Here is a 24,783-nt window from a genome sequence, read left to right as displayed (position 1 = left end):
GGTTGTTTTTGTTTTTTGCTAAAGCTGCTCCTAGTTTTTATGAATATTCTTCTAACAAGAAACAACAGCTGTTTGAAAGCTTATAGATCTGGTGTTTTTTTTGGTTTTGTTTTTTTATTTATCTGATTGACAAATCTGTTACTGAATTGTACACACAAAAAAGTAAATTTTGTTCAAACGAAGGACCAAACGTACATTTCCACCTCATGAATAAATAAAATGAACGCGGAATTAGCCGGAAATTTGATTTCATTTGAGATTTGAAATGAACAAATCTGATTGGTCAACTGTGACATGACGTAAGACCGGAAGTGTTCATAGCAGCTTCTGGAGTCAAAACAGTGCGTTTGAAGTCGCTTTCTTTTTATAAAACGACTAAATTGTCATGTCAGTGCCTCGTCATTTTGTTTTTACGGAAAAAATAGCTAAAAGTATTTTATTAGCGGGAGTTTGTTTACCGGAAACAGTCGAAGAGTGGGAGAAAATCGCGGACTGAAACCGAGACTGCTAACCAGCAGCGGGCACGAGCTAATGCCTGCTAACCGGAAGTCTGGAGGAGGTGAGTGAAAATGATTTAAGCAACTTCGATAAGCAAGTTAAAAGCCACGTTTATATCTTAGCTATCAACCGAGTTCATAATTAAATTCACAACTTGGTAGAAACAAAGTTTATACTACTGATTTAACAGTTTGGTTTATTGCTAAGTTTAATGTAATGTCTAGAACTTAGTTTAGAAATGAGTTATCAGCTGTCATGGAGCTGAGAACTAAAAATGATATTGGAGCTAACAATTTGGTTTGCAGCTTTAACAGAACCTAACATTGACAGTAACTGTAGTAGTTCCAGTCAGAGCTGTAAATGAAAAGCTCATCTGAAAGCTCAATGCATGTCAGACTGCTTCCACTCTGATGTGATCATCAAACTCTTTCATACTTAAAGATGTGGTGGTGTCAAGTTCATGCTGTGCTAGTCTGCTGTAGCAGAGAAGATGCATCATGAAGGCCCCATGACTTTTGTCTAGTAGTTTAACAATCTTGACTAAACCCTTACCTGTCTGTTGACAGTGATAGGTGATGTGGAAATTATACTTAAGCAAATCTACTGAGAATCAAAAACACGTTAAACGGTTGTTTCTGAATTTTCCGTATTCCTTTTAACACAACCCAGTTGAGGTGTAGTGAATAGTTTTTACTGGTTTTATTGTGTATTACAATGACAGCGAGGTCTTCAAGAACTCAGATGTAAGTGTTAAAGCACAGATCTGTCCTGAGCTGTTACACCATCGGAGCCATTCATGCAAGAGTCGGCAACCTTTATCAGGAGAAGCCATTCGGGCTCGTTTTCTACTTATCAAAACCTAGAAGGAGCCACATAGTCTTACTTTTAAATTTGGATTTGGATGACCTTATTTTAAATGATAAATGTGAATTATGTCTATCTTTGGCACCAAAAAAAGCAAAAATATAAAAATAATCTACCAACTCTCAAAATGTGATTTTTTTTTTTTTTTTCTTTTCGTTTTTTTGTGCAGCATAACATAATATGTGCTTTTAACTAATAAAAAAATCAAACTTTTTACCAACGTTTTACTTTGCATATACGATGTGTGCATTCTGGGGTAGCGTTGAGCAAACAAAATATGTTCAGGTCAACAAGGATGTAAAAACCTACATAGTGTGTCATCTAAGTGAACCTCAGCTTCAACTTAACTAATCTAAATTAAATAAATGCTAATTAAGTTTTCCTTACTTAAAAAAAATGCTTTTTTCTTTTTCTTTTATTTGTTTGTTATTTTCCCCCTCTTTGTCCTCAGCAGTCTTACTCTGCTGGGTTTTGTTATTTTAGTTTATGGTTGGATCTTGATAGTCTTAGTTTTCAGGCTTTGTTTATTTGTTTTCTTTTGGTAGTTTTGGTTAGAGGGAGCTGCTGACTCTGACGGTCGACATGGCTGGATCAGCAGTCTCCATGACTTATTTTATGTTTGGCCAAGGAGCCACAATGGAGAGATAAAAGAGACACATGTGGATCTGGAGCTGCTGGTTGCAGGCTGCATTAATGTGTGGGAGGAGTCCCTTCATCTGAAATTACATCATGTTGATGATTACAGTTCCAAAATAAAGTAGATTTTCCCCATTATCTTTAGACATGATGGACAGTCCTGGGACATTAGGGTGTTGTCTAGGAGCCAAAATTGGCCTGGTGACTCATTTAGATTGACCCTCCTTACATGAAAATACCACCCCGATCATCGTTTGATCTATTTTTAAAGTGTTTTCAGTGTTCTTTTAATTATGATTATGTTATTTTTAGGCACAATCGAAATTCCCGTGTTGTTTTCTAGGACATAGTTTCTGCAGAGCAGCAGGAGTTCATTAGAAATTCACCTTTGAGTTATGGACGGGATCTTTGGTGTGGTCTCCTGCAAGCTTACAGCCCCTCACACCCCCACGTTTACTTCACTGGAACAAGGAAAATGGCGAGCTGCAAATAGAATCAGGACATGCAGCATTTTCAAACACATGAGTGACAAAGACCAGCAAATTCCTTACTTCACTTTGAAAACAAAGCAGGATTGTCTTTCATTGCAGCACAGGATGGTGTAATACAAGACAGTTGAGAGACTTCAGCATGATTTGCCAAGAATGGCAGCTCATTTTAATTTTTCCAGTCTGATACATTCAAAAGTTGTTTCATTTTCCCCCCAATTCATTACTATGCTTTGGTTCATTTGGAGCAACATTTTGGGAAGCCCTTATGTCAAATAAGCACTGACATTATGTATTCCTAAACCTTGATGTGAGCAGTACAAAGGTAGAAACAAGTAAAGGACTTTTATTGTTACGAGGAACACCAAGCATAAGTCAATGGCAGAAAAAGCTGTTTAGCACAAAAGACTTCATGGGTTTTAATTTCAGTGCATGGATGGAACTCACAAGGGACTCTTTAGTACTGTTCAAGTGATAAGCGTGTGCTCTTAGAATTTAAGAAATTAGACAGTGTAGTTTGTGTCGACCTCTGACCATTTGTACATCGCATGTAGCATTTACTCGCTGTTAGTAAGGAGCCAGTACTCTCACCTTACGAACAACTAGAGTGGCATAAGGGTACGACAGCATCACCTTTATAGTGCTTGTAACTTGCACGTTATCCTTACTTCACAATACACTTATCACACCCACGACAATGATGTATTTCATTCTCATAAGGTGGTCGTACCTCAAAGGAACTGCAAGACACACCTACGTCCCCCTGAATATGCAGATACTCCTCTCTGTGACCCTCCGCTCGCCCGGACAACCCAAAAACCTGCAGCATCTGTACTGGTGCATGTGAATAAGGCTTAAAAAAAATGTTCCTTACAAGTGCACATATACACATTTTGACTATTCTTGTTAAGGAGTGCCAGAGGGAATTTCCCCACAAAGTGCAGTTGATTTGTCTTTCATTTTATGAGAAATGTCCTCTCTAGCTGACCCTCTGCACTTACCCACTCACAGAACCGGCACATGAAAAGACCATAGGGTGCCCCCATGTGGTTGTAGCACCTTAGAGTACCTGTTTGTCCCAGGCAGTCTCATTTCCAAGAACTGACCAGCAGTCAAATACTTATCTTCCCAGATCAGACAAGATTGGACGTGTTCAAGGTTGCAGTATTTCTTGTTTGTTTATCACATAAGCTAGTTGTTAAATATGTGTTTTCTTACAATGTTTTATAAGAGATGCATGTTCTTACAGATGTGTCTTCATTCTCAAAGGAGGTTAACAGGCTTTCCAAATACATTTATTCCATGAATAATTGTTACAACAAAGAAGAGATCTACAGCACTATACTATAAACAAAATACCTTGCTTTTTGTTGTGTCTCCAGAAATGTTTGTTTTTGTGAGCTACTTGCAGAAGTTTTTTTTTTCTCTTGTGTCTGTAGCTGACTGCAGCGTGGTTAAAGCTGTAGAAAGAAAGACGTCGGTGTGGACCAGCATGTGACCCTGGAGCTTCTACAAACACCATGAGTCGTCTGGAGGAGCTGGCCAACATCGCCCTGAGGGTACCCAGCATGTTGGTCCTGGACTTGCTGTACAAATGCGACGTCGAAGGTCTGACGGAGCACCTGAAAGCCAAGAACGACAACATGCTCTTCAAATACAAATATGTTATCTGGAACATCTATTATATAGGTGAGTGTTCATTAGGACTGCCACAAACGATTATTTTAATAGTCGACTAATCACCGATTATTTTTTTCAATTAGTCTACTAATCGGGTCATGCGCAAAGTGGATGTAAAACACACATCTTAACCATCATTAGCTGTAAGCTAACTAAAAATAAAAGCAATGAAGATGAAAGTATATTAAACTTTCAATGAATTGTGCAGCCTCTGTCCTTCATTAGTTTCTCGGATTAAAACAATATCAAACTTAAAAAGTTGCATTACCTGCAATGATGCTAGTGTGAATGCTTTTTGCTGAAAGAAGTTCCTGAAAATGCAAAAGTTGTTTTCAAAATGTAAAATTTGCCAAAATACTGGAAATGTTAAGGAACTATGAAAGAGTGCTGAATGTTTACCTAAATTTCTGAATTTTTTTTTTTGTAAAATTGCTTAAAAATCCCTAATACATGCCAATTTTGCAAAAATATTATAAAAAAATATTAATATATGTTGCTTAAATCTGAGCTAAACTCAAAATTACTCCCAAAAACCTTAGTAGATGTCACATTAGCCAAAAAAGCTAACTTGTTGCTTAAATTTTAGCTAAGCTCCAAAATAGCCTAAAACTAATTTAGTCAGAACAGTTAGCTTTGTTGCAAAAATAGAAGCTAAAAACTAAATTAGCCTATTTAAAACCTCAGTGGATAACAAATTAGCTAAAAATGTTAGCATGTTGCTAAAATATTAGCTTAGCTCCAGATTAGCACAAAAAAAACAGATTCCCAAATTAGCCAAAGAGCTAATACATTGCTTACACACTAGCTAAACTCCAAAATAGCTTAAAATTAGCCTAAAACTATAAAGTTTATGAAAACCAAAAATACAAGCAGTAATATCCTGAACAAGCTGAACATTTTGATACCAAGATTGATGAAATCGCTGAAAGTGTGATTGAGTTTAGATGCTGAAAAACTTACAGAAAGGAGCAGGAGAATCACTATATTGTGATTAAATGAGGTCGGCATCAGAAACAAGGAACTATTTTTCACTAAAGATAAAGTTTTGCTCTCACTAACTCAAATATAAAAAAGTGCATGTTTTTGTGCGGAAAGCTCACAGCTTTGTTAAACTTTACTACACTCTGTCTCCATATAATACAAAATAACAACTAATGGACTATTACATTAGTCGTTCATTAGTCGACCAAGCGTGGCAGCCCTAGTGTTCATGCAGTTATTTAACTGAATTGATATTTTCTCTCAAACTATTGCTTCACTACACTATGTACACTCACCAGCCACTTTATCAGGCACACCTGTCCAGCTGCTCGTTAATGCAAATCTGTAATCAGCCAATCACAGACATGGTCAAGACAATCTTGGTTTTAGAAGTCTTAAGCTTTTCTGTGTTTTATAACTTAGTGAAGTTGTTGCTCTTTTCCTGCTTTCATGTGAATCTCATATGAATCCTTTGACTTGTGTGGATGCACACCAGTGACAGAACTGAGGGTTTTTTTTTGTCTTCCAGGACATTTCATAAACATGGTGGTTTTAGTTCTGCCTTTGAGACATATTGTGACGCTCTACCTCCACATCCTAGTCGGCCTTCTCCTCTACATGGGGCATCAAATTTCCAAGTGAGTTTGTGTTTCTGCTTTACAAACACTTTCGGGACATCTGCGTGTTCTCTTCAGGTCAAATTTAACCTGGAATTAACACAGATTTGTGAAGAGTTGTTTCTAAAAACTTAAAACAGCCACAAATCTGACACATGCTGAAGTGTAATCCATCTCAAGGTAAAGATTAGATAGGAAAAACTCATTTTTTGGACAACATCAACTTTGGTTCATTGATTAAGTTTTGACGTATAGCTTGAAAAATTAATTCATTTAAAGCGAGACAAAAATATTTGTCACTTACTGATTCTGCAAGTTGTCCCACTGAAAAAGCTAAGGTCTTTACTGTTCATCATAGATCATCTTACAACTGAGAATGTCAAAAAAGAATCCAGGGAATCACATTTTATGAATTAATACAAATATTTGTATACTGGCACAAAAAGTCTCTATCTCCTTCGAACAAATTAGAATTCTATCCCTCACAGACGTGTAAAGAAGTTATCCTCCACTTGTAACCTGTATTAATGGTTCTTCTTTGAACTAGTTATCAGTGTAAGTTAATATCCAGGTGAGCGATTGAGTAACTAAACTTCAAGAGCGCAGTCCTGCGTGCACGTTGAGTGTGCATGTGCTGATGCGGCGGGGAGCTTCTGTCATTGAGCGTCTCTGTCAGCAGCTCAAACAAACGCAGGCAGTTTGTTTTCAGCTCCAACATTTTAATGCAGAGAGCCGAGTTCCCAGAATGCACCGCCACATACAGAAATGGCTGTAGGTTCAGGAGGAATTGAACTCTGCGGCTTCATCAGGAAGTTGTGCAGCTCTGTGATCTGCTGCAGCTCGGATGGTTCGTCTGCACGCCAAAGCGTCCGTCTGCTGCAGGAGCAGCAGAGCTGCTGCATAAACCACAAACACATGCTCGCTTCAAACAGATGCTCACTCTGGTATGACGCTATCATACCTGTTCATTAAATAACACAATATTTTTACTTTGAAAATAACAATAGCAGCTTCAAATTACATCAATCTGTTTGAATATATAACATAAATCATCTTGACTAACAGGTTTTTCTTGAGAGCTAAAACTGTTTTTTAGACAGAAAAATAACAGATTTTAAAATACGTTTTTTTCAAAATAAAAGAACATTAGATCTGCAGCTGTTTCTGTTTGGTTTTGTTGTATATTTTTTCAAAGAAAAGAATGAAAAGGGGAATCTTTTTTTTTTTTTTTTTTAGCTTTTAATGTAAGTAAGAAAGTAACCACACTCTGACCTCAAAGAATCTGCTGCTGAGAAACGAACAGGATTCCTGCAGGTCTTAAAAAGTCTTAAAAGCAAAAGCTGCATTGTAAAATGTAACATAATCTAATGTTTTCTGAAAACGTATTAAAAAATAAATTACAAAAAAGTCTTAAAATCATTGAATTTATGAATTTGGAATTAACACCTTAAAAAGTCTTGAATTTTGATATCTGAGTCTTAAAAATTGTGCTGCTTGAAACTTCTCCATTTCACATTTCATGTCAAAAATTCAGTTTTTTTCAACCAAGATTTTTTTGATGAAATTATGTAAATAAACATCAGAAAAACCATTTGTTATGCACTAATACGCTGAATACCCACGGTTGTTACGTTCACAAAGTAAAAGATTTATCAGGGGCGCGTTTCAAGAAGCAGGTTCAACAAATTTAGAGCTGAAACCTGAACTTGGAGTCCGTGGACTCAAAATTCTCAAACTCAGAGTTTTCGGTTCCAGAACAGCTGAAAATGTTTGATTCAATCAACTTGAAGTTGTTAGAACCAGAATCAGTTGCGAGCGTCGCGACCATTAAAAGCCCTGATCAATAAAAACGCTTTCCGTAACCAGGATTCGAACTCGTTTCTTCACAGGGGACAGCAGCATAGCTGACAACCAAGCTAACATTTGTCGCATGCGCAGCACGGTAGATGAGTTGACTCTTGCCGGTGTTTGAAATTTAATGATTTCCATTGTTAAGGATTTAAACTGAGGAAAAGTAAACTCGTAAACTGCAGTCAGTCGACTCGTTGGCCTCAAAATCCTCTCTTGATGTAAATAACATTTCCTCTGGATTAATCAGCCTCCTCTCTACATGATCCTCTATGAATGAACATGTTATTCTGGTTTCTGAGTGGTGGAAACGTGACGTCTCTAATGTGAATGTTCTCTAAATGTTAATGATGAACTCATATTTGAACATCTTTCACTTTAAAAAGGGGCGGAGACCGCAGAGAACTCTTAAGTTTCCTGAAGAAAACCTGCTACCGACCAGGTTACGTTCACAGACTCAGTTACCATAGTGATTGATTCTGAGTTCAGCTTAACCCGCTTCTTGTAACGGGCTTGGTTTCGCCCACTTTCACAGGTTTGAGTTATCTCTCTTTCTGGAACCGAAAACTGAGAGTTTTACTGAATTTCTAGTTCATGAACTCAGAGTTCCAACAAAACCTGCTTCTTGAAACGGGCCCCTGGAAAGCATATGGAACAGACCACAAACAACAAGATTAGAAGCTACACTTTTGGTCAAAATCTTAAATTTAACAGCTGAATCATAACATCAAACTGATTGACAAAAACTAATCAGCAGAGATGCTTGTTTGTTTGAGTGTGATTGCTGCATTCAGACATTTGACAAATGTTCATTGAGGAACATAACTACATGCATTGTTCATAAACGGGGAGGGGAAAGGGTGGCGGGGATGCTCTGCACATATGTTTCCGCCTGGAACTTGGAGATGAATTTTAGATAATATCAAAATATACGTCTTAGAAAACAACACAGCTTTTTTAGTTTTGGCTAAAAACAGCAAAACCGTAATTAAAAGACCACTGGGAATGCCTTTATTTACAAAGTCCTTTTAGTTCCTAAAATGCCAGCTGGTTAAAAGGAAATGCTCTCATGATAAACTCAGCTCAGAATATTAATTGTCATAATCTCCTTTGACCACAGATTGAAAACTGTGCGTGTGCTCGTGTTCTTTCAGGGATTACATCCGCGAGGAGCTGACGTACGGTTACCACGCTGCAGCTCACCTGAACGCTTCAGCCTTCAGCAGATTTGTCTCTGCCATGACAAGTGAGGATCCACACTTCAATCTACCTCCTGTTATTTTAAAAGTACATCTTTACTGTACAAGATTACAAGTTACATCAAACTGAGAACAGAAACAGACTCCTGCAGATATTCCACATGCCTGTAAAGGTTAACTAGCAAGTATCTGTGAAGCTAAAAAGATTTAGGCCTGAGTAGGACAGCCAGCTCAGTCATTTGGGTCAGAATCACTTATAAGAACAAAAACAGAAAATAAGCTTAAGGTTTTATAGTGTTGATGCCGTTTTTCTTCTTTAAAATAATCCTATGTACTCTTCACTGTCACTCCTCCTTGCCCAGGTCAGATCATCCTCAGCACGCTGTGTGCCTTCCTGATGAGGACCAGGAAGGTGTGGTTGTTCTCTGCTCACATGCTCCCCCTGCTGGTTCGGCTCTGGTCTCCTCCGCACCCCGGCCTCCTGACCATCAGCTCTCTGTCTGTGGGGCTGACGGCCGCGGGGGTGGCAGCCTTCCTCCTCTCAAACCTCTTTGTGCCGTATCGCCTGGCCAGAGCAGCCCTCTCCGAGCTGTCTCAGTTTGAGGTAATCACATTTACCAGGTTCTTTCCTGACTTGTGGGCGAGTCCAGAGGACTCGGACAAGCCAAGAAAACAAGCAGAGCTGATGTTTACGTGCTTGTGTCTTTGTCCCTCCCAAAAAAAAGAAACGTGAAGAGAAAAATGCTAATATTGAAAGAGAGAGTACGGGAAACACACTTGAGTCCTTCTGTGATTTACTAGCAGGAAAGACAAAAATCCTGAGTCAGCACGCTCTGTAACCCGGTAAAGACTGACTTCATGAGATCAATGGACACACCTGTAGCCCTCATAAAATATCAAGACCATAGACCGCTCTGTAAACAAAAATGTTTATTCACATTTTTCCTATGGGCATGCTGCAGGCGACAGGTTTTAGCAGACACTTATACAACACAGGGGAGACACAAACATAATTTAAAGTAATTCTTAAATAAAAAATGTTGGATTTGATGTATGAACTTAAATAAAAATGTAATTTAAATAAAGCACATGAATTCAGTATAAAATTAGGGAGGTTGCTAATTAATTGAAGCACTTCAAATTATATTAATTATTATTGATTAAATGTGTTCATTGCTATTCTGTAATATAACCCTCAGCACCCCTACAGGTGTTTGTGACGAATGATATGTTCACACCCTGAACTGTGTGTTCGACCAATGAAAAGTCTATGTAAAGGCGCCTATATGCATTTTGTTTTTCCTTGTTCAAAACTCTCATGTTCCTTCGTCACTATCCAAGTTTTTGGACTCTACGTACAAAGAACGTGCGTTGAAAATTAAATCAGTTGAACTTTGACCAATCAGGGACTCAGATTTGATATTGATGAATAGATGGTATTCCTTTTAATCCAATAAAGGCCCAACTATTTAGATATTGATCATGGAGGATAAATTAATAAAATAATTTCAGACAGAAAGTGTTTCTTGTATCGGAATATAGCTGAGAAAGAAAAAACCTGAATCAAGATTCATGAGGTTTGCACCGCTTTGACATTTTGTACCAAGCCTCATCGAGTCGTATTCTGACACCTGTTAGTACAGGATAGCAGCACCAACACCATATGCTAAACTGCATTCATTGTGCTTTTTGAACGCGTATCACATGACCGGTGTGTCTGAGCATCAGAGCTACACTTTGCTCTTCCTGACTGGATGTTTTCTGCTCCAGATCACTGAGCTCTACAGGTTCCTGGCTGTGGGAATCTCCCTGTGGAACCAGTTTGCCGTCCCAGCGCTCTTCTCTCTCTTCTGGTGTGTTCTGTTCACGGTCCAGCTGTGCTCGGACGTCCTGTCTGCCGGGGCCTCAGCGGTCCATTCAGGGATCATCTTCCTCCTGCTGACGAGGTGCGACTTCCCTCTGTCCCCGTCCCTCGCTCAGCCTCGCTCAGCCTCGCTCCTGACTGATGATGTGCTGCTGCTCTGTGCAGTGTGTCAGAGTGCTGCGCCACGCCCTACTCTCTTCTGGGTCTGACCTTCGTCGTGTCCTACCTGGCTCTTGGGCTGCTCAACCTGTGCAAGTTTTACCTGGGAGGATTTGCAGCTATTCAGAATGAGAACGTCATGCACAGGTGAGAGGCTGTGGTCTCACCTGTTGTCCGTTAGTTAGTCTCTGAACTCCACCACCGTTTCAGCAGTTTCCACTATTCTGACACCAAAACTCTGCTCTCACTGCTCGTTTGTTTAGCTCACTAGAAATGTTTCTTCCTGAGAACTTCAGCACACTCTCAACTACAAAGATCCTTCAACATTTCTGCAGACACTTTTTTCTTTCATTTGAACGTTGCTTCAGCCACAATGTTTCCAATTGTAAGAAAAAGTCTCCCTCCACCTCCTCCCGTTGTTCTTGTGGATTTTTTCTGATGATTGAAGACATACATTAAGAAAAGTAAACTTAAAATAGCATTTCTGACTATTTCTTCATTCAAATCATTTTGAATCAGGAACAAAAAATAAAAATATGCATAAAACACATAAAAATATGGGTGGGGCACATGCTCTGTGCTTCCAACTCTCAGCATTAGGGAAGACAGGTGAGGTTAATCTGCGCCAACTCAGAGGTGAATTTCTAATGAACTCCTGCTGCTCTGCCGAAACTATGTCCTAGAAAATAACAGTTTTTTTTTTAATTTTGGCTAAAATAGCAATCATAATTATAATACCACTGAGAACACTTTTTAAATTGATTAAAGGAGGATTTTTTCTCATCTGCTCCTGATTCACTACAATTTAAATAAAGAAATACTCAGAAATGCAATTTTTAGCTTAATTTTCCTTATATATGTCCTCCATCGTTAAAAAAAATGCTACAAAGTGGGTCGTAGTGGGTCTTTAAATGAATAAAATATATAAATACAGTGCTAGCAGATAGGAATAACATGAATATAAAATATTGAGCAAATAAAAAGAGAATAAGTAAAAATTTAATTAATAAAATAAACACACACCTAACCAAAACACATGATTATATTAATAAGTTAAAATGAATCAATTGCTAGTTAAAGGCCCCTTTTAATACGAGCTTCTGAGGTTCTGCTTCCTCTGGCTTCATGTTCTCCAGCAGGCTGCAGAGACGTGGGGCATAGAGCAGAACTTTTTCATCACAGCCATGACATCACACTCATCAGATGGAAATTCAGGATCTTTGTAATCTTTTAGACTTTCAGGAAATAAAATAGAATCAATTTTTTTGTTTGTTTTCATGGTGACTTCATTATCTATACACTTTATTTGTATTTTTAAGCAATTTGTTATTTTTTCACATTTACTTCTGTGATATGTCTTTTTTTCAGTAATTATTTATTTTAAATCAATATTTCAGTTATTTTAAAGATTCCTCCCTTTTGAGGCACATCTCACACCATAAGTGAGCCTGTTTTTCTGTGTTTGTGCCAGAAAAAAGCTTAGCTTTCTTAGAAAGGAGTTCACAGGGAGAACAGTTGAGACTGCAGTTCAGCTCCTATCTGATGTGTGAAGCCTGGATGACATGACAAAACAATAAAATAAGTCCTCATTATTGTGAAGGTTCACTAAAATAACTAGAGGCAGAATTGTTTTTGTTTTAATGCATATATTGCCCAAAAATATTAGCACCCTTGTAATTTTGTCAGAAAATGATGGATTTTCACCTGTTTATCTCTTTAGGTGTTTCTGTATAATCATAAACATCTGAAATGGCTCTTTTTTGTTAATAATAACAAAAATTGTAGTATTTTTTTTTTTTTGAAAAATGGTTTCATTGATTAATTAAAGGTGTCTTTTATCAAACAGAGCTTTTGTTTGTTATTTTAACTCCCTTTTTTTCATTTTAACCTGCGTTTTCTGTGTTTTCCGTGTGGTTTGTCAGGGGCGTGACGGAAGGCGTGACTCTGCTGCTTCTTGCTCTTCAGACCGGCCTGTTGGACATGCAGGCTCTGCAGCGCACCTTCCTCCTCAGCATCATCCTCTTCATTGTGACCACGTCCACTCTGCAGTCAATGATTGAAATAACAGACCCCATCATCCTGGCGCTGGGCGCATCCAGAAACAGGTGACTGCAGCAGCAGTGGGAGAACTTTTTAGTTTTATTGTGGAGGGTGTCTTTGTTTTTTATTTATTTGTGTCCTTTGTGGTTCCAGGAGTCTGTGGAAACACATCAGAGGCCTCAGTATGTGTCTTTTCCTGCTGGTTTTTCCAGTGTTCATGGCTTTTAGAATATCTCAGTTCTTCCACATGGACTTCTGGCTTCTTATACTCGTGTCCAGCTGCATGCTCACGTCACTGCAGGTAAGGAGGGCTGACCTTAACAGTTGAATATAGCCTAAACATTTCCACCAAAAAACAATCTGACCAAACATTCATTTCCAGACCAATGGTCATTACAGTTGACATTCATTAATCACAGAAGTTCTAAAACATAACCTGTGACAGGTGAAATCTGCAAAGTAAAATTTCTGCTCACCTGGATCAGGTGTGTTCAGTTAATGAGACATTGGGATCATTCAATCCAGCTAATCAGTAACTACTGCAGAACAAGCAGGTTATTAGCTCATGAGGAAGAGGGGTGGAGATGTCACAGTGCTCCGTCTCAAAAACAATCAAATCTGCAAAACAGCAACGCTGCTAAACGTGAACAGAGATGTACGTTCAGAGGAAACAGATTTGCAAGAGTAAACTTGTCCGTCTGTGGCTGTTATCAGACATGGTCAGAATCTTCACCAGTATCAAACAGAATGACATCAGTCTGGAATACGACAACCTGATAAATAGAACAAGGTAAACTTTTCCGTTTGGACAGGAGGTTAAAACTCTGGAGCACCCAATTATCAATAAAACCCTTATATCATTTCAAAACTAAAAGAGGAACGTAAATTAAATGGAATACCATCAACTCAGATTGATCTCACGATCCCTAATTTATTCCAAGGAATTTTCTCATTTATCCTGGTGACTTTGTCATCTCTCCAGGTGACAGGAACCATGCTGATCTATCTGCTCTTCATGGTGGAGCTGTTCCGCAGCGACCCAATCGAGAGTCTGGATGAGGTGATCTACTGGGTTCACGCCGTCAGCCGGGTGCTGGAGTTCCTGGTGGCGCTCTGTGTGGTGGCTTACGGCACCTGGGAGTCTCTGTTTGGGGAGTGGAGCTGGATGGGAGCGTCCGTCATCATCATCCACTCGTACTTCAACGTGTGGCTGAGAGCTCAGACTGGATGGAGGAGCTTCCTGCTCAGGCGAGCAGCAGCCAAGAAGATCAGCTCTCTTCCTGCAGCCTCAGAGCAGCAGCTGCAGCAGCACGACGACGTCTGCTCCATCTGCTTTCAGGTCAGTCATACGACACCTGTGACACCACGAGTGTACAAAAGTCACTTCCATGTTTCCTTTTTCATGGGAGGAATCACGCATCAAAATAAAGGTGGGGTCATCTGGACCCCATAAGAGAGCACAAAGGTTAAAGACAGATTCTTAGCAGCTGAAATGAATCATGAATAAATGATAAAAAAATGAAGGAGCTCCATAAGGAAAAACTGTTCTATGATCTGGTTTATTTTTATATTTATCAAAGAGCCGCTCCAATGAAAATAGTGTTCTTAACATTGTGATTATTTTTCCAAGGGGCCACAAGCTTCCTGCTCCACTCCATTCTCATGAATCCACTTGTAGACGACTAGATCTGTGTTTTTCAACCAGTGTGCTGTGAGAGATTTAACACGGGATAGTTAGGAATATGAAAGATTGTAAAAGACATTTTTCTTTGATTCTATAAATGGCTCTTTAATCAGAATGACGTTACAGCAATCTGGCAGCAAAATTAGCCGCTAGCTCTGCTTTTAGAAAAGTCCCGCCCCCTTCAATTTTTTCTGCCAATCATTGTTGGAGGCTTAATCACATGTCATCAATCTGACCAATCAGAAGTGGTTAACGCCCTCACTTCCTTGTTCTGATTCGGCTCAAAAAGTCTCTCAGTTCCAACAAACATAACCGCTAAAGCTCGTGTTTAGCGGTGTAGCTTCCAGCGGGATCCGGTGTCAGACAGTTTAAAAAGTGAACAGAAGAATGAAGCTCAGAGACCTGAGTCTGCCCGGCATCTGCGTCAGCTTTTTGCACTACATCCCCCATGATTCATTGGGTTAAAGTGACAGCGCCTCTGCACTCCAATGACGCTTCCCGCTTTAATTATTTAAAAAAATACACAAAAGATCGTGGAGGGACTGTACATCAATACAGATTTAAATTTTTAACCTTTTTGGATGCCAGTGTGCTGCACGATTTTTTTTTTCCCAAGAAAAAAGTCTAGCTTGGCTCAAAAAAGGTTGAAAAAACACTCGACTAGATCCATGTACAATACAGGCCAAATGTTTGGACACACCTTCTCATTCAATCTGTTTTTTTTTTTTAATATTCATGACTATTTACATTTTAGATTCTCACTGAAGCATCAAAACTATGAAATAACTGTTAGATATTCTAGTGTCTTAAAAACACCCCCTTTGCTCTGATTACTGCTTCACACACTCTTTCATTCTCTTGATGAGCTTATAGATATAGTCTCCTGAAATGGTTTTCCAACAATCCTGAAGGTGAGGTGTTTAGCACTTGTTGGTCCCTTCGCCTTCACTCTGCTGTCCAGCTCACCCCAAAATATCTCATTGGGGTTCAGGTCTGGCTGATCTGCTGCAGCTCTCCATCTCTCTCCTTCTAGGTCAAATATCACTTACAGCCTTCAGTGGGAATCTACAATATAAATAGTCGTGAAAATAAAGAAACGCTTCGAATGAGAAAGTGTGTCCAAATCATGTCTTCCTTTTCTGATCTGGTATCAGACTCAAAACTGTACGGCTGGATAGCTTCAATATTCCTTCAATGTTGCATTGCTAATGTTAGCTGAGGAGCTGTAAGCTAGCAGGAGATGGTGTAAACAGAGAGCTCTCAGTTAAAGGTGGAGGAAAGGGGGATGGGGATACCCCGAGCTACAATTTAAAGGGTGAATTTTGAATGAACTCCTGCCGCTCTGCAGAAACTATGTCCTAGAATATTACTTTTTTAAATTTTGCCTAAAAACAGCATCATCATAATTAAAAAAAAACACTGGGGAGTGTTAGAATAAGTCAAAAGATGATGGGAGTTTAGATTCTTTGACAGTGGAGAGATGTTTTTGTTTCTTTGGTACCAACAGCCAGGTTCTGGCCCTCAGACCTTCATGTCAAACCTCTGTCTCTTCCCAGGACATGAGCTCTGCTGTGGTCACTTCCTGTGGACATTTCTTCCATGGAAATTGCCTCAGAAAGTGGCTGTATGTGCAGGAAACGTGCCCCATGTGTCACCAACCCATACAACCAGCACCGTCTCCTCAGAGAGATGCCGAACCAGAACAGAACGCTGACAGCTCCGCAGCAAAGGACACACCGGCTGAAGAGGTCCCTGCTGATCCCCCTGAGCATCAGGAGAGGGGGCGGAGCAATGAGAACGAAGAGGAGGAGCATCCAGCTGATGATGCTCCCGATCTTTGCTTCCAATCGGCCGGAGACTTTTGTGGGTTTGCCGATCCAGTTCCTTCATCCTCCCATGATCCACCAGGTCACAGCTCTCCTCCTGACGGCCTCAGTCAGGGTGAGGAGACCAGAACAGACTCTCCTCCCACTTCTCCACCCGGAGCTGGGGTCAGAGCCCCGGACCAATGTGACGCCCAACAGTTCGGCCTCAGAAACATTCATGCTTTCCCCTCCAGCAGTGAGGGGGCGCTCGGATCACGCTGCAGCTCCGATCCAGCGCAGGAAGAGCGTGATAAATCAGCTGGAACCCCCCTCTGGAGTGAACTCTGATAATCAGCAGAACCTCCAGCTGTTCCACCCAGAGTCTGCTGCAGAAGCCCTGTATCAGTGCCTGCAGGGGTCAGAAACGTGACTCTACAGGAGGGCGGGGCTAAAGTTTTATCAGAAATATCTGTGAAGGTTCTTCACTCCAGACAAAATTGCTTTGGATTGAAACCTTGAGCTGGTTTTGCAGCCGTAAATTAAGAATAAAATCTTGAAACATGAAGCTGAATTTACTGTTTTCAGATGACGTTTACCTTAAAATGACTTTCTAAACACATTTTCTTTCATATTTGATGCTGATCTGTAATGTTTGGGGGTTTTGGAGCCTGCATCAGACAGTTAATGTGAAATGTTGTTGTTTATTTGGCTATTTTTTTTTTTTATGTTTCAGTAGTTTATTTTTTTAAAACATTTTTAAATAATCAAACACAATGTTTCTTCTAAATGATTTTTAAATCTATTGTGCCTCCTGGTTTAACTATGAAGCTGTAGGTTTAAACCAGCTGAACCTGTAGCAGTTCAAAAACATCCTGTGTGGTTTTCAGACCTTCTCAGCTGTAGTTATTGTGTTTGTCAGCAGATGCAACGTGGAAGTTTACGGTAAGTGAAATAATTAACCTTTTTTTTTCTATTTTATTGGTGATTTCAATTTCTATTACTTGAGTTTCCAACTGAGGTTTTGCCTAAATGTCTGGAGAGAAGGTTGATGAACTTTAGTTTTGACGTTCAGTCCAACAACAAACAGTTGAGGACAGAAATACAGGCTGCGGTTTCCTGGAACAGCAAGTTCCTGTTTGTCTCTGCGTCACCGCCGGCTGCGAGAAGCACAAACATTCAAATTTCAAGCAAATTCATTTGGAACACGCTGGGGATATTTCTAGATGATTTTCAGGCCTCAAAGACTGCTTGATATGAGCGTTTCTGCTCTCAGCGTGTTTTATGAAGACTGTTGGGGCTCAAAGACACTTTTTTCTGCTTTTTGATAAAAACAAAAGGTTTAAAAGCAACCTAACTAAAAGAGAAAAGTGTTTGGTAATTAAGATGACGTGCCACAGCATGAATGCTACTCCTGTTTTTCCACAAGATTTTTTTTTTTTTACTCGGAAATGAAAAGTGATTGGATTAAAGACATAAAGAAAAAATGGCGATGAAGTTATCTAGGTCAGTTTTATGTGATTTATTGAATGGCATTACAATTTCTGAAACGTCTATTGGGAAAAAAAAAAAGTCGAACAGGAAAGATCGATCCGAGAAAAGCCAGAATAAAAAAAAGGGTTTAGCTATGTAAGCAATCAGAAAATATTTAGTCACAAAAGAAACAGCATATTGTAAAATATGTGACTTTTTTATCAAATCCTTATATTTGGAGGAAAAATGTAAACTAGTCAAAGATGGACCTACCGAAAGAAAACAAATAAACAAAGCCCACAAACTAAGACTACCAAGGTCCAACCCCAAACTAAAATAACAAAACCCAGCAGTGTAAGACTGCTGAGGACAAAGAGGGAAAAAAGAAAAATAAATAAAAGAAAAATAAAATAGCATTTTCTTAAAGTAAGGATTACTTAATTAGCATTTATTTCATTTAGATTAAATGTATAAATTGATGGCTGAGGTGCACATAGATGATAAACTATGTAGGTTTTTACATTCCTGTTGACCTGAAGACATCTTTTTTGCTCAACTCTACCTCCAGAATGAACAGATTTTATATACAAAGATGAACTGTGGTAAAACGTTTGATCTTGTATGAGTTAAAAGCACATATTTTATGCAAGTCCTTGAATGTAAGTCTAATTTTTTTAAAGGCTAAATTCTGCTTCTCCTTCTAGGTTTTGATCAGTAGAAAACTGTCCAAGTGGCTCTTTTACTGTTAAAGGTTGCCGACCCTGATCTAAGTAAAGATATTTTCTACTGAGTGAGTTTCAAAGTTCGACTCTTTCTGCTTGAGGATTGCTGAAATATATTGGTAGCTGAAGCAGTGACTGTTTACGGCCTCAAGAATATTTTCAAACTGTAAATCTGGAATCATTCCTCACACAGAGTTCAGCTGAAAAGATATGAATTCATGTACCTACCATTAACCAAAGTGAAGCAAAAATAACAAAAGCAAGATCTGAAGAAATAAAGAGAATGAATGCAGGTGAGCAGTCTGCAACAAACAGGTTGTAAAGCAACAAAATGAAACCACATACCAAAGTACACAATCTGTATGGCTTGAAAAAGAGGAGGATTTAACCCTGCCCCTTTTATGGCTAAATTAAATGAGCATATTTAGATTTAGTGACATCCAGTTCAAATAATAAAATCATTTTTTTTTATTTTGTATGTGCCTTTTAAAAAACTATAGTTTAAAGCAAAAGCCCCAAAAAATCACTATTAATATATACTTTAAAAGAACAACAATTCTGTATGAAAAGGTGAGATAAGGATAAGACAGCTTTGTTCTGAACCGGAAGTTATAAAATTGTTGACAGAAGTTTTCTAGTCCCTGTTTATTACCATTCTGCCATCTCATCCACCCTCATGTCGAACTGACCACGCCCTCACAGCAGGATGACGGCGCATTCCCACTCACAGACTCCGCCCTCCTATGACTCTGACTCCGCCCTCACGGCATAAAGCCTCATCTGTATGTGAACAGCGGCTAGTTAGCTAACAGCATCGACCGAAACCTAAAAGAGGGGCGATTATATGAGGCCGGGGTTTTCCACCTGGCGTTCGCAATTAGTCAATTCCCGAGGGGACACGGATAATCCAGAATAAAACCAAAAAGAAGGAGTTTCCTGAGGAACATCGACAGTTTTCCTGAATTCTTAAGCGCATACGTAGTTTTAACCCGCTATCTCATATCAGCTAGCTTGAGCAGACAGGCCGTGGAGCTGAGCCAGCGTGAATTATCTAACCGAAGCGGTCATCCTGGAACATCACAGCCCGCCTTTGTGCTCACTTACCGCATTAATACGACGAAAAGCCCAGACACGGAGGGAGGATGGCCCTTAAAAGGATCCACAAGGTAAGAGAACGGCGGAACTGCGTGCTAACAGCGTTAGCTTTCCATGCTAGCCTCCCTAACTATTCTCCGTGAAGGCTAACGAGGAAGTACCATTTCGAGGTTCTGGTGTGGAGCTCTACTCGGTCCGATGGCGGTTATAGTTTTATTGAGTCGTAATATTTCTGTCAGAAACGTAACACTGCCGGCTCACACGCAGTTAGCTAGCTAGCTGATTAGCTATGATTAGCAGTTTCGATTTTCGCCTGAACTTGTTGGAGCTGACGTCTGTTCAGGGCCGGCCGGTCTTAGCGTGTTTGTGTTCGGTTCTCCGTGATTCACACCTAACGGAGCTGGTCAGGGCCCACGTCACGACGGGCCTCGCCGCGCGTGTGCGCTTTAGGTTGTGTAAGCACCGGCCCGGAGAGGACCCGGGCAGCTTCGGAGTACCGGCAGGCCGCCCGCGGCTTGCCGGTATCTGGAAGGCTCTATGAGGAAAGGCCGGGGTGGGGCCCGGTCTCCTGCGCTCCAAAATAGACGTTCGCCTAAAAATAACATTATACGCACGGGCTTTATGTTTACCACTGAGATAAAAACTGGGCTGAGCGGGCCCAACCGGGGGGAGGAGGAGGCGGTATGGGGGTAACATTAACCCGAGGTTGTTCCTCACATACTCAGTCCTTCGAGAAGTTCACGTTTGTCACTCTTGATTGACTGAAGCTCATCTCCTGACAGGAACTGAATGACCTGGCTCGTGACCCCCCAGCTCAGTGCTCTGCTGGCCCGGTGGGAGATGACAGTAAGTAGCAGTAAATAACCACATTCACTGAATATGTTTGTGGATGTCATGAACAGGAAGTGGCGTTCATGTCAGGCCTGCTACCTGTGAGCATTTTTTTTAATGTTTCATTTCTGTCCTTTGCAGTGTTTCATTGGCAGGCTACCATCATGGGACCTGTAAGTACTTCATGACCTTCCTGTGGTGTCACGGTGTAGGATGGGGGGGTCGTAACTTTCTCCATGTAAACATTTTTTATGTTGTGATCTGTAAGTTCCTAACTCAATTTAAACTTCTCGTTCTCAGAGTGACAGTCCATATCAGGGAGGAGTTTTCTTCCTGACAATCCATTTTCCAACAGACTACCCCTTCAAACCCCCCAAGGTGAGCTGTTGTGACGGATGTCTTCTTGTGCATTTCTATAGTAACGAGTAAAGGCAGGAAGTGGTGCTGTCTTTTGATTTAGACAAAGCGTTTGATTTTAGAATAAAGCGAAACTATCATTCTATTTTTTTTTTCCCCTGTTTACGTGAAGCTGCCGGTCCAGCCTGCTCTGCCGCAGGAGCTGGATTGCATAACTCAAATGTTTGTTGCGTGTCTCTCCCTCAGGTGGCATTCACAACAAGAATTTACCACCCAAATATTAACAGTAACGGCAGTATCTGTCTGGATATTCTCAGATCACAGTGGTCTCCTGCACTTACTATTTCTAAAGGTAGGATGATGTTCTTTTGTTTTCTGATAAACTGCTCCCTATTTTGGAAAGGTTTGCTTTTAGACGTCAAACTGAGTTTCCATCAACCTTTCTCTTGTAGTTCTTCTGTCCATTTGCTCACTCCTATGTGACCCAAACCCCGATGACCCACTAGTGCCAGAGATTGCACGAATCTACAAAACAGATGGTCAGAAGTGAGTAACATACAGCTTTTGTCAATTATTTTTGGGGTACAAAACTTTTGATTACTTTATGTATTAAAAGTGCCATATAAATAAAGATTGATTTAAAAGAAAAACACTCTTTTACGTGTGACGAACTCAAGCCCTACCTTGAGTTTGGTTAATCCGGGTGGATAGATTTTGTAATCCAGTTTCACTTTGTTAGGTACAATAAACTAGCTCAGGAGTGGACAGCAAAGTATGCCATGCTGTAGGGTAAGGCTATCCAGCAGTGCTGCATCTTGGCTGGTATTCCTGGATGTTGGCACCAGCAATAACCCGAGGCTGGACTTTAATGCTGCACTAATCTGTTTGGACACACACCTGTGTCTCCCTTGGATCTGTGGTTCTGTTATTCCTCAAAGATGACCTGAACGTGATGAGTTTGTCTGATGGAAAACGAGCCGGATGCATGACAGTAGAACAAAAGTTTAATTTGTCGTGCCCAGCAAAGAGTTTGTTTATAGGCTCCTGCACAAATGTTTCAAGAGTGTTTAAAGTCCCACTCTGATAATCTCTTTACCTATTTAAGTGTTTTTTAATAGTTGCGCTGTTTTTGTAGGCAAATTAAAAAAATCTTGTCGTTTTCTAGGACATAGTTTCCGCAGAGCGGCATTAGCTCATTAGAAATTCAACTGAGCTGTTCTCCTCCCACCAATGAGAGCTCTTGGTTTACATACTCTCCTGCTAGCTTACATCCAGTCATTCAGTTTAGATCCAGATTCCAGCTCAGACGAGGAAAACAGACGTTCATGGATTTATTTGTGTGTAAGTGGATGCATCAGAACTCAGAAATGCAATTTTAAGCTTAGTTTTATTTTAAGAAAATGTTCTCAAAAACACGTTGACGTAAAAAAAGACATTTCCTCAGAGTGGGTCTTTAAAGTTCTGCATATCCAGGTCAAAGGTCTGCACATAGACGTGTCTACTAACCTCATAAATGAGGTCTGGTTTCTGCTTTTTGTATCTTGTGGCGCTGCCTGAATGCGAGCTGCACTGCTTACCAGTACGCCAGATCCAGCTTGTAATGTACAGCAGGTGTACAGGTTGAATTGAAAGTACTGCCTCCCCCTCCTCTAAAACCTTCTGTTTTCTTTTTCTACAGATACACCAAAATGGCAAAAGAATGGACACAAAAGTACGCGATGTGACAGCGTTCATTGGAAGCTGCTGAAACTGTTCGTTTAAAATTAAAGTTTGGGTTTCTGTTTCTTTTTCACTTTTTGTTAATCACCACCTGACCCCCCCACCCCCATCATTTTCTCTTTTTTCCTGTTCATGAAAGAAATTTTTTTCTTCTAGCCCCCCAACATTCAGTATGACAAACTATCATCTCTTGAGAGGAAATGAATCAGAAATCAGATGTTTTATCTGAGCATGCTCAGAACCTTATTGATTCCTCACCTGTCACTCCATCTAGCTGGACTGACGGTGACTGCACCCACCCCACTGAAGACGGCCTTTGTTTTGGCATCCCTCTCTAACATCAGCATTTTCTCTAGACTGAAATTTGAAAATTTTTGGAGCCTGTCCCCTACTGGTCGAATGAGGAAGTGTAACAGAATCTATCAGAGTCCCTGAGGTGAACTAGAAGCTGCTTCCTGTGTGTTGACGAGTGGACTGAGGTGAAGTGCAGTTTACATCAATCATGATTTCCCAATGAAGCTTTCAAGGTTTTTTTGTTTGTTTTGTTTTTTTATTTTATTTTAAACACTGTCTTCATGTAGCCCAAAATAATTCAGCCAAGGTGAATGCTGATACTCAATCCTGCTCTGTTACTTTTTGATTATCCTTCAATAAAGATACTTCAACTATGACTGCCTTTTCTCTCTTTTTTTTTTTTTTTTTTTTCCTTTATTGTAAAACCTTCACTTTTATAAAGCTACATTGTCACCCACAACTGTCACAGTAGATTGGTTACAGTTGCGGTGAAGTTACGTGCAAATTGCGGAGTTTGCTTGAATTTGCTTTAATACTTGCAATCGCGGAATCCTGGAAGGTATAGTATGTGTATTTGACAAACTTTTCGAAAACCACCTTCTGTTCTACAGACAAACATTTTCCTACTTCTTGAAGTTCTATTCTCCATGTTTCCTGTATTGTTAGTTCCTCTCTGATTAAGACACCTGTCTACACCCTATAACAATCAGACCAAAACTTCTATAGCATTACCAAAGAGCTTTCAAAGGACACCAGTGGACACAAACATTGACACAAGACTAGATTGAACAAACAGTTTGATGAAATCAACAGTTTGCACGTTATTGGATAATGGCAGAAATAAAAGATCACTGACGGTCTCCCTCCACCTGGCCATGAAAGATCTCACCTGGAAATGATCTAAAGGATGGGGAGGAAACTTAGGGGGACTGGTCAATACCCTGAAGAGGGAAAGCTGGGACTACAGTAACAAAAGTTACTACAGTAATAGACCTCGTTGTCATGAATTCAGAATTTGCAGGGCTTCAAAAACCTCCCTGCTTATGTCAGCACATTTTTGTTTTGCTTTCTTTTCCTTTTTTGCCGAGTTCTATCCCAGAAATGTAATACTCACTTTTTTCTGCCAATAGCACAGGATGATTGATCCATGTAAAGGAAAGAATAAATTAAGTCATAGTGAGATTTTAGGCAAATTCCTCCTTCCATCACTTTCGAGGAAGCGTGGCTGAATCTTCCAGAATGACGTCTCCAACCTTTTTCCTTTGTGAGCTACCGCCCTTCTTGTTTTGCACCTAACCTCCCCTTCATTAATTACCTGTCACCTGGATCAGGTGTGTTCAGTCAATCAGAAACTGGGTTCACTCAATCCAGTTTATCAACATCTACTGCAGCGGGGTTATCCGCAAAACAAGCAGGAGTGGCTCATCAGGAACAGGGTTGGGGACCCTGAGGGAGCAGCTACGTATAAAGCTTTACGTAGGCTAACAACTAGTAATTGAGAAATAACAAGACAAAACAAAAACAAACATGTTAAGTAATGCTAATGCCGAAAAATCAACCTTACCCTCCAATTACCAATACAAAGAAGAGTCACGTATAAAGCATTTTAAGGTTCTGAAGTGATCTAGTCTCTGGACCTCAATCCAAAAAAATCTGTAGGGGGGATTTGAAAACCCTTATTTTCAGCCAACAGCCCCTAGACATCACAGCTCTTGAGAAGATCTGCAAGGAGAAATGGACCAAAATAGTGGACAGTGAAAACAGGCCTAGAGGAAACCTTTGACCTCTGTCACTGACAACCAGGTTTACAAGACAAAGTATTGATGTGAACTTTCGTAATTGACCAAATACTTATTTTCTGCTCCATCATACATATAAAATATTTTTTTAAAAATCCAATATGATTTCCGGGATTATTATGTTACATTTTGT

General features: G+C 39.9%; 2 protein-coding genes and 1 long non-coding RNA gene across 3 annotated transcripts; 2 read left to right on the top strand and 1 right to left on the bottom strand.

Annotated features, from left to right (window-relative positions):
- The first annotated feature begins 6 nt into the window (after positions 1 to 6).
- On the top strand, positions 7 to 17,055 carry zmp:0000000662 (RING finger protein 145). The gene is made up of 11 exons (XM_024294706.2): positions 7 to 559; positions 3,926 to 4,175; positions 5,677 to 5,785; positions 8,767 to 8,858; positions 9,174 to 9,415; positions 10,582 to 10,757; positions 10,841 to 10,981; positions 12,757 to 12,939; positions 13,028 to 13,175; positions 13,857 to 14,213; positions 16,115 to 17,055. The coding sequence occupies exons 2-11, from the start codon at positions 4,007 to 4,009 to the stop codon at positions 16,709 to 16,711; spliced, it is 2,214 nt and encodes a 737-aa protein (XP_024150474.1). The 5' UTR covers positions 7 to 559; positions 3,926 to 4,006; the 3' UTR covers positions 16,712 to 17,055.
- LOC118597970 lies at positions 13,786 to 24,124 on the bottom strand. The gene is made up of 2 exons (XR_004946996.1): positions 23,966 to 24,124; positions 13,786 to 14,229 (listed from the first exon to the last, which is right to left on the bottom strand). It is a non-coding gene; the product is annotated as an uncharacterized LOC118597970 (long non-coding RNA).
- LOC112160339 (ubiquitin-conjugating enzyme E2 D2) lies at positions 19,306 to 23,228 on the top strand. The gene is made up of 7 exons (XM_024294820.1): positions 19,306 to 19,721; positions 20,433 to 20,496; positions 20,623 to 20,654; positions 20,782 to 20,859; positions 21,085 to 21,190; positions 21,291 to 21,384; positions 22,517 to 23,228. The coding sequence occupies exons 1-7, from the start codon at positions 19,698 to 19,700 to the stop codon at positions 22,560 to 22,562; spliced, it is 444 nt and encodes a 147-aa protein (XP_024150588.1). The 5' UTR covers positions 19,306 to 19,697; the 3' UTR covers positions 22,563 to 23,228.
- Positions 24,125 to 24,783: the final 659 nt, after the last annotated feature.

The sequence above is a fragment of the Oryzias melastigma genome, linkage group LG22 (genome assembly GCF_002922805.2).
Source record: "Oryzias melastigma strain HK-1 linkage group LG22, ASM292280v2, whole genome shotgun sequence".
NCBI lineage: Eukaryota > Metazoa > Chordata > Actinopteri > Beloniformes > Adrianichthyidae > Oryzias > Oryzias melastigma.
Note: the sequence above shows the minus strand (reverse complement) of the source record. Positions and strands in the feature narration are given on the sequence as shown.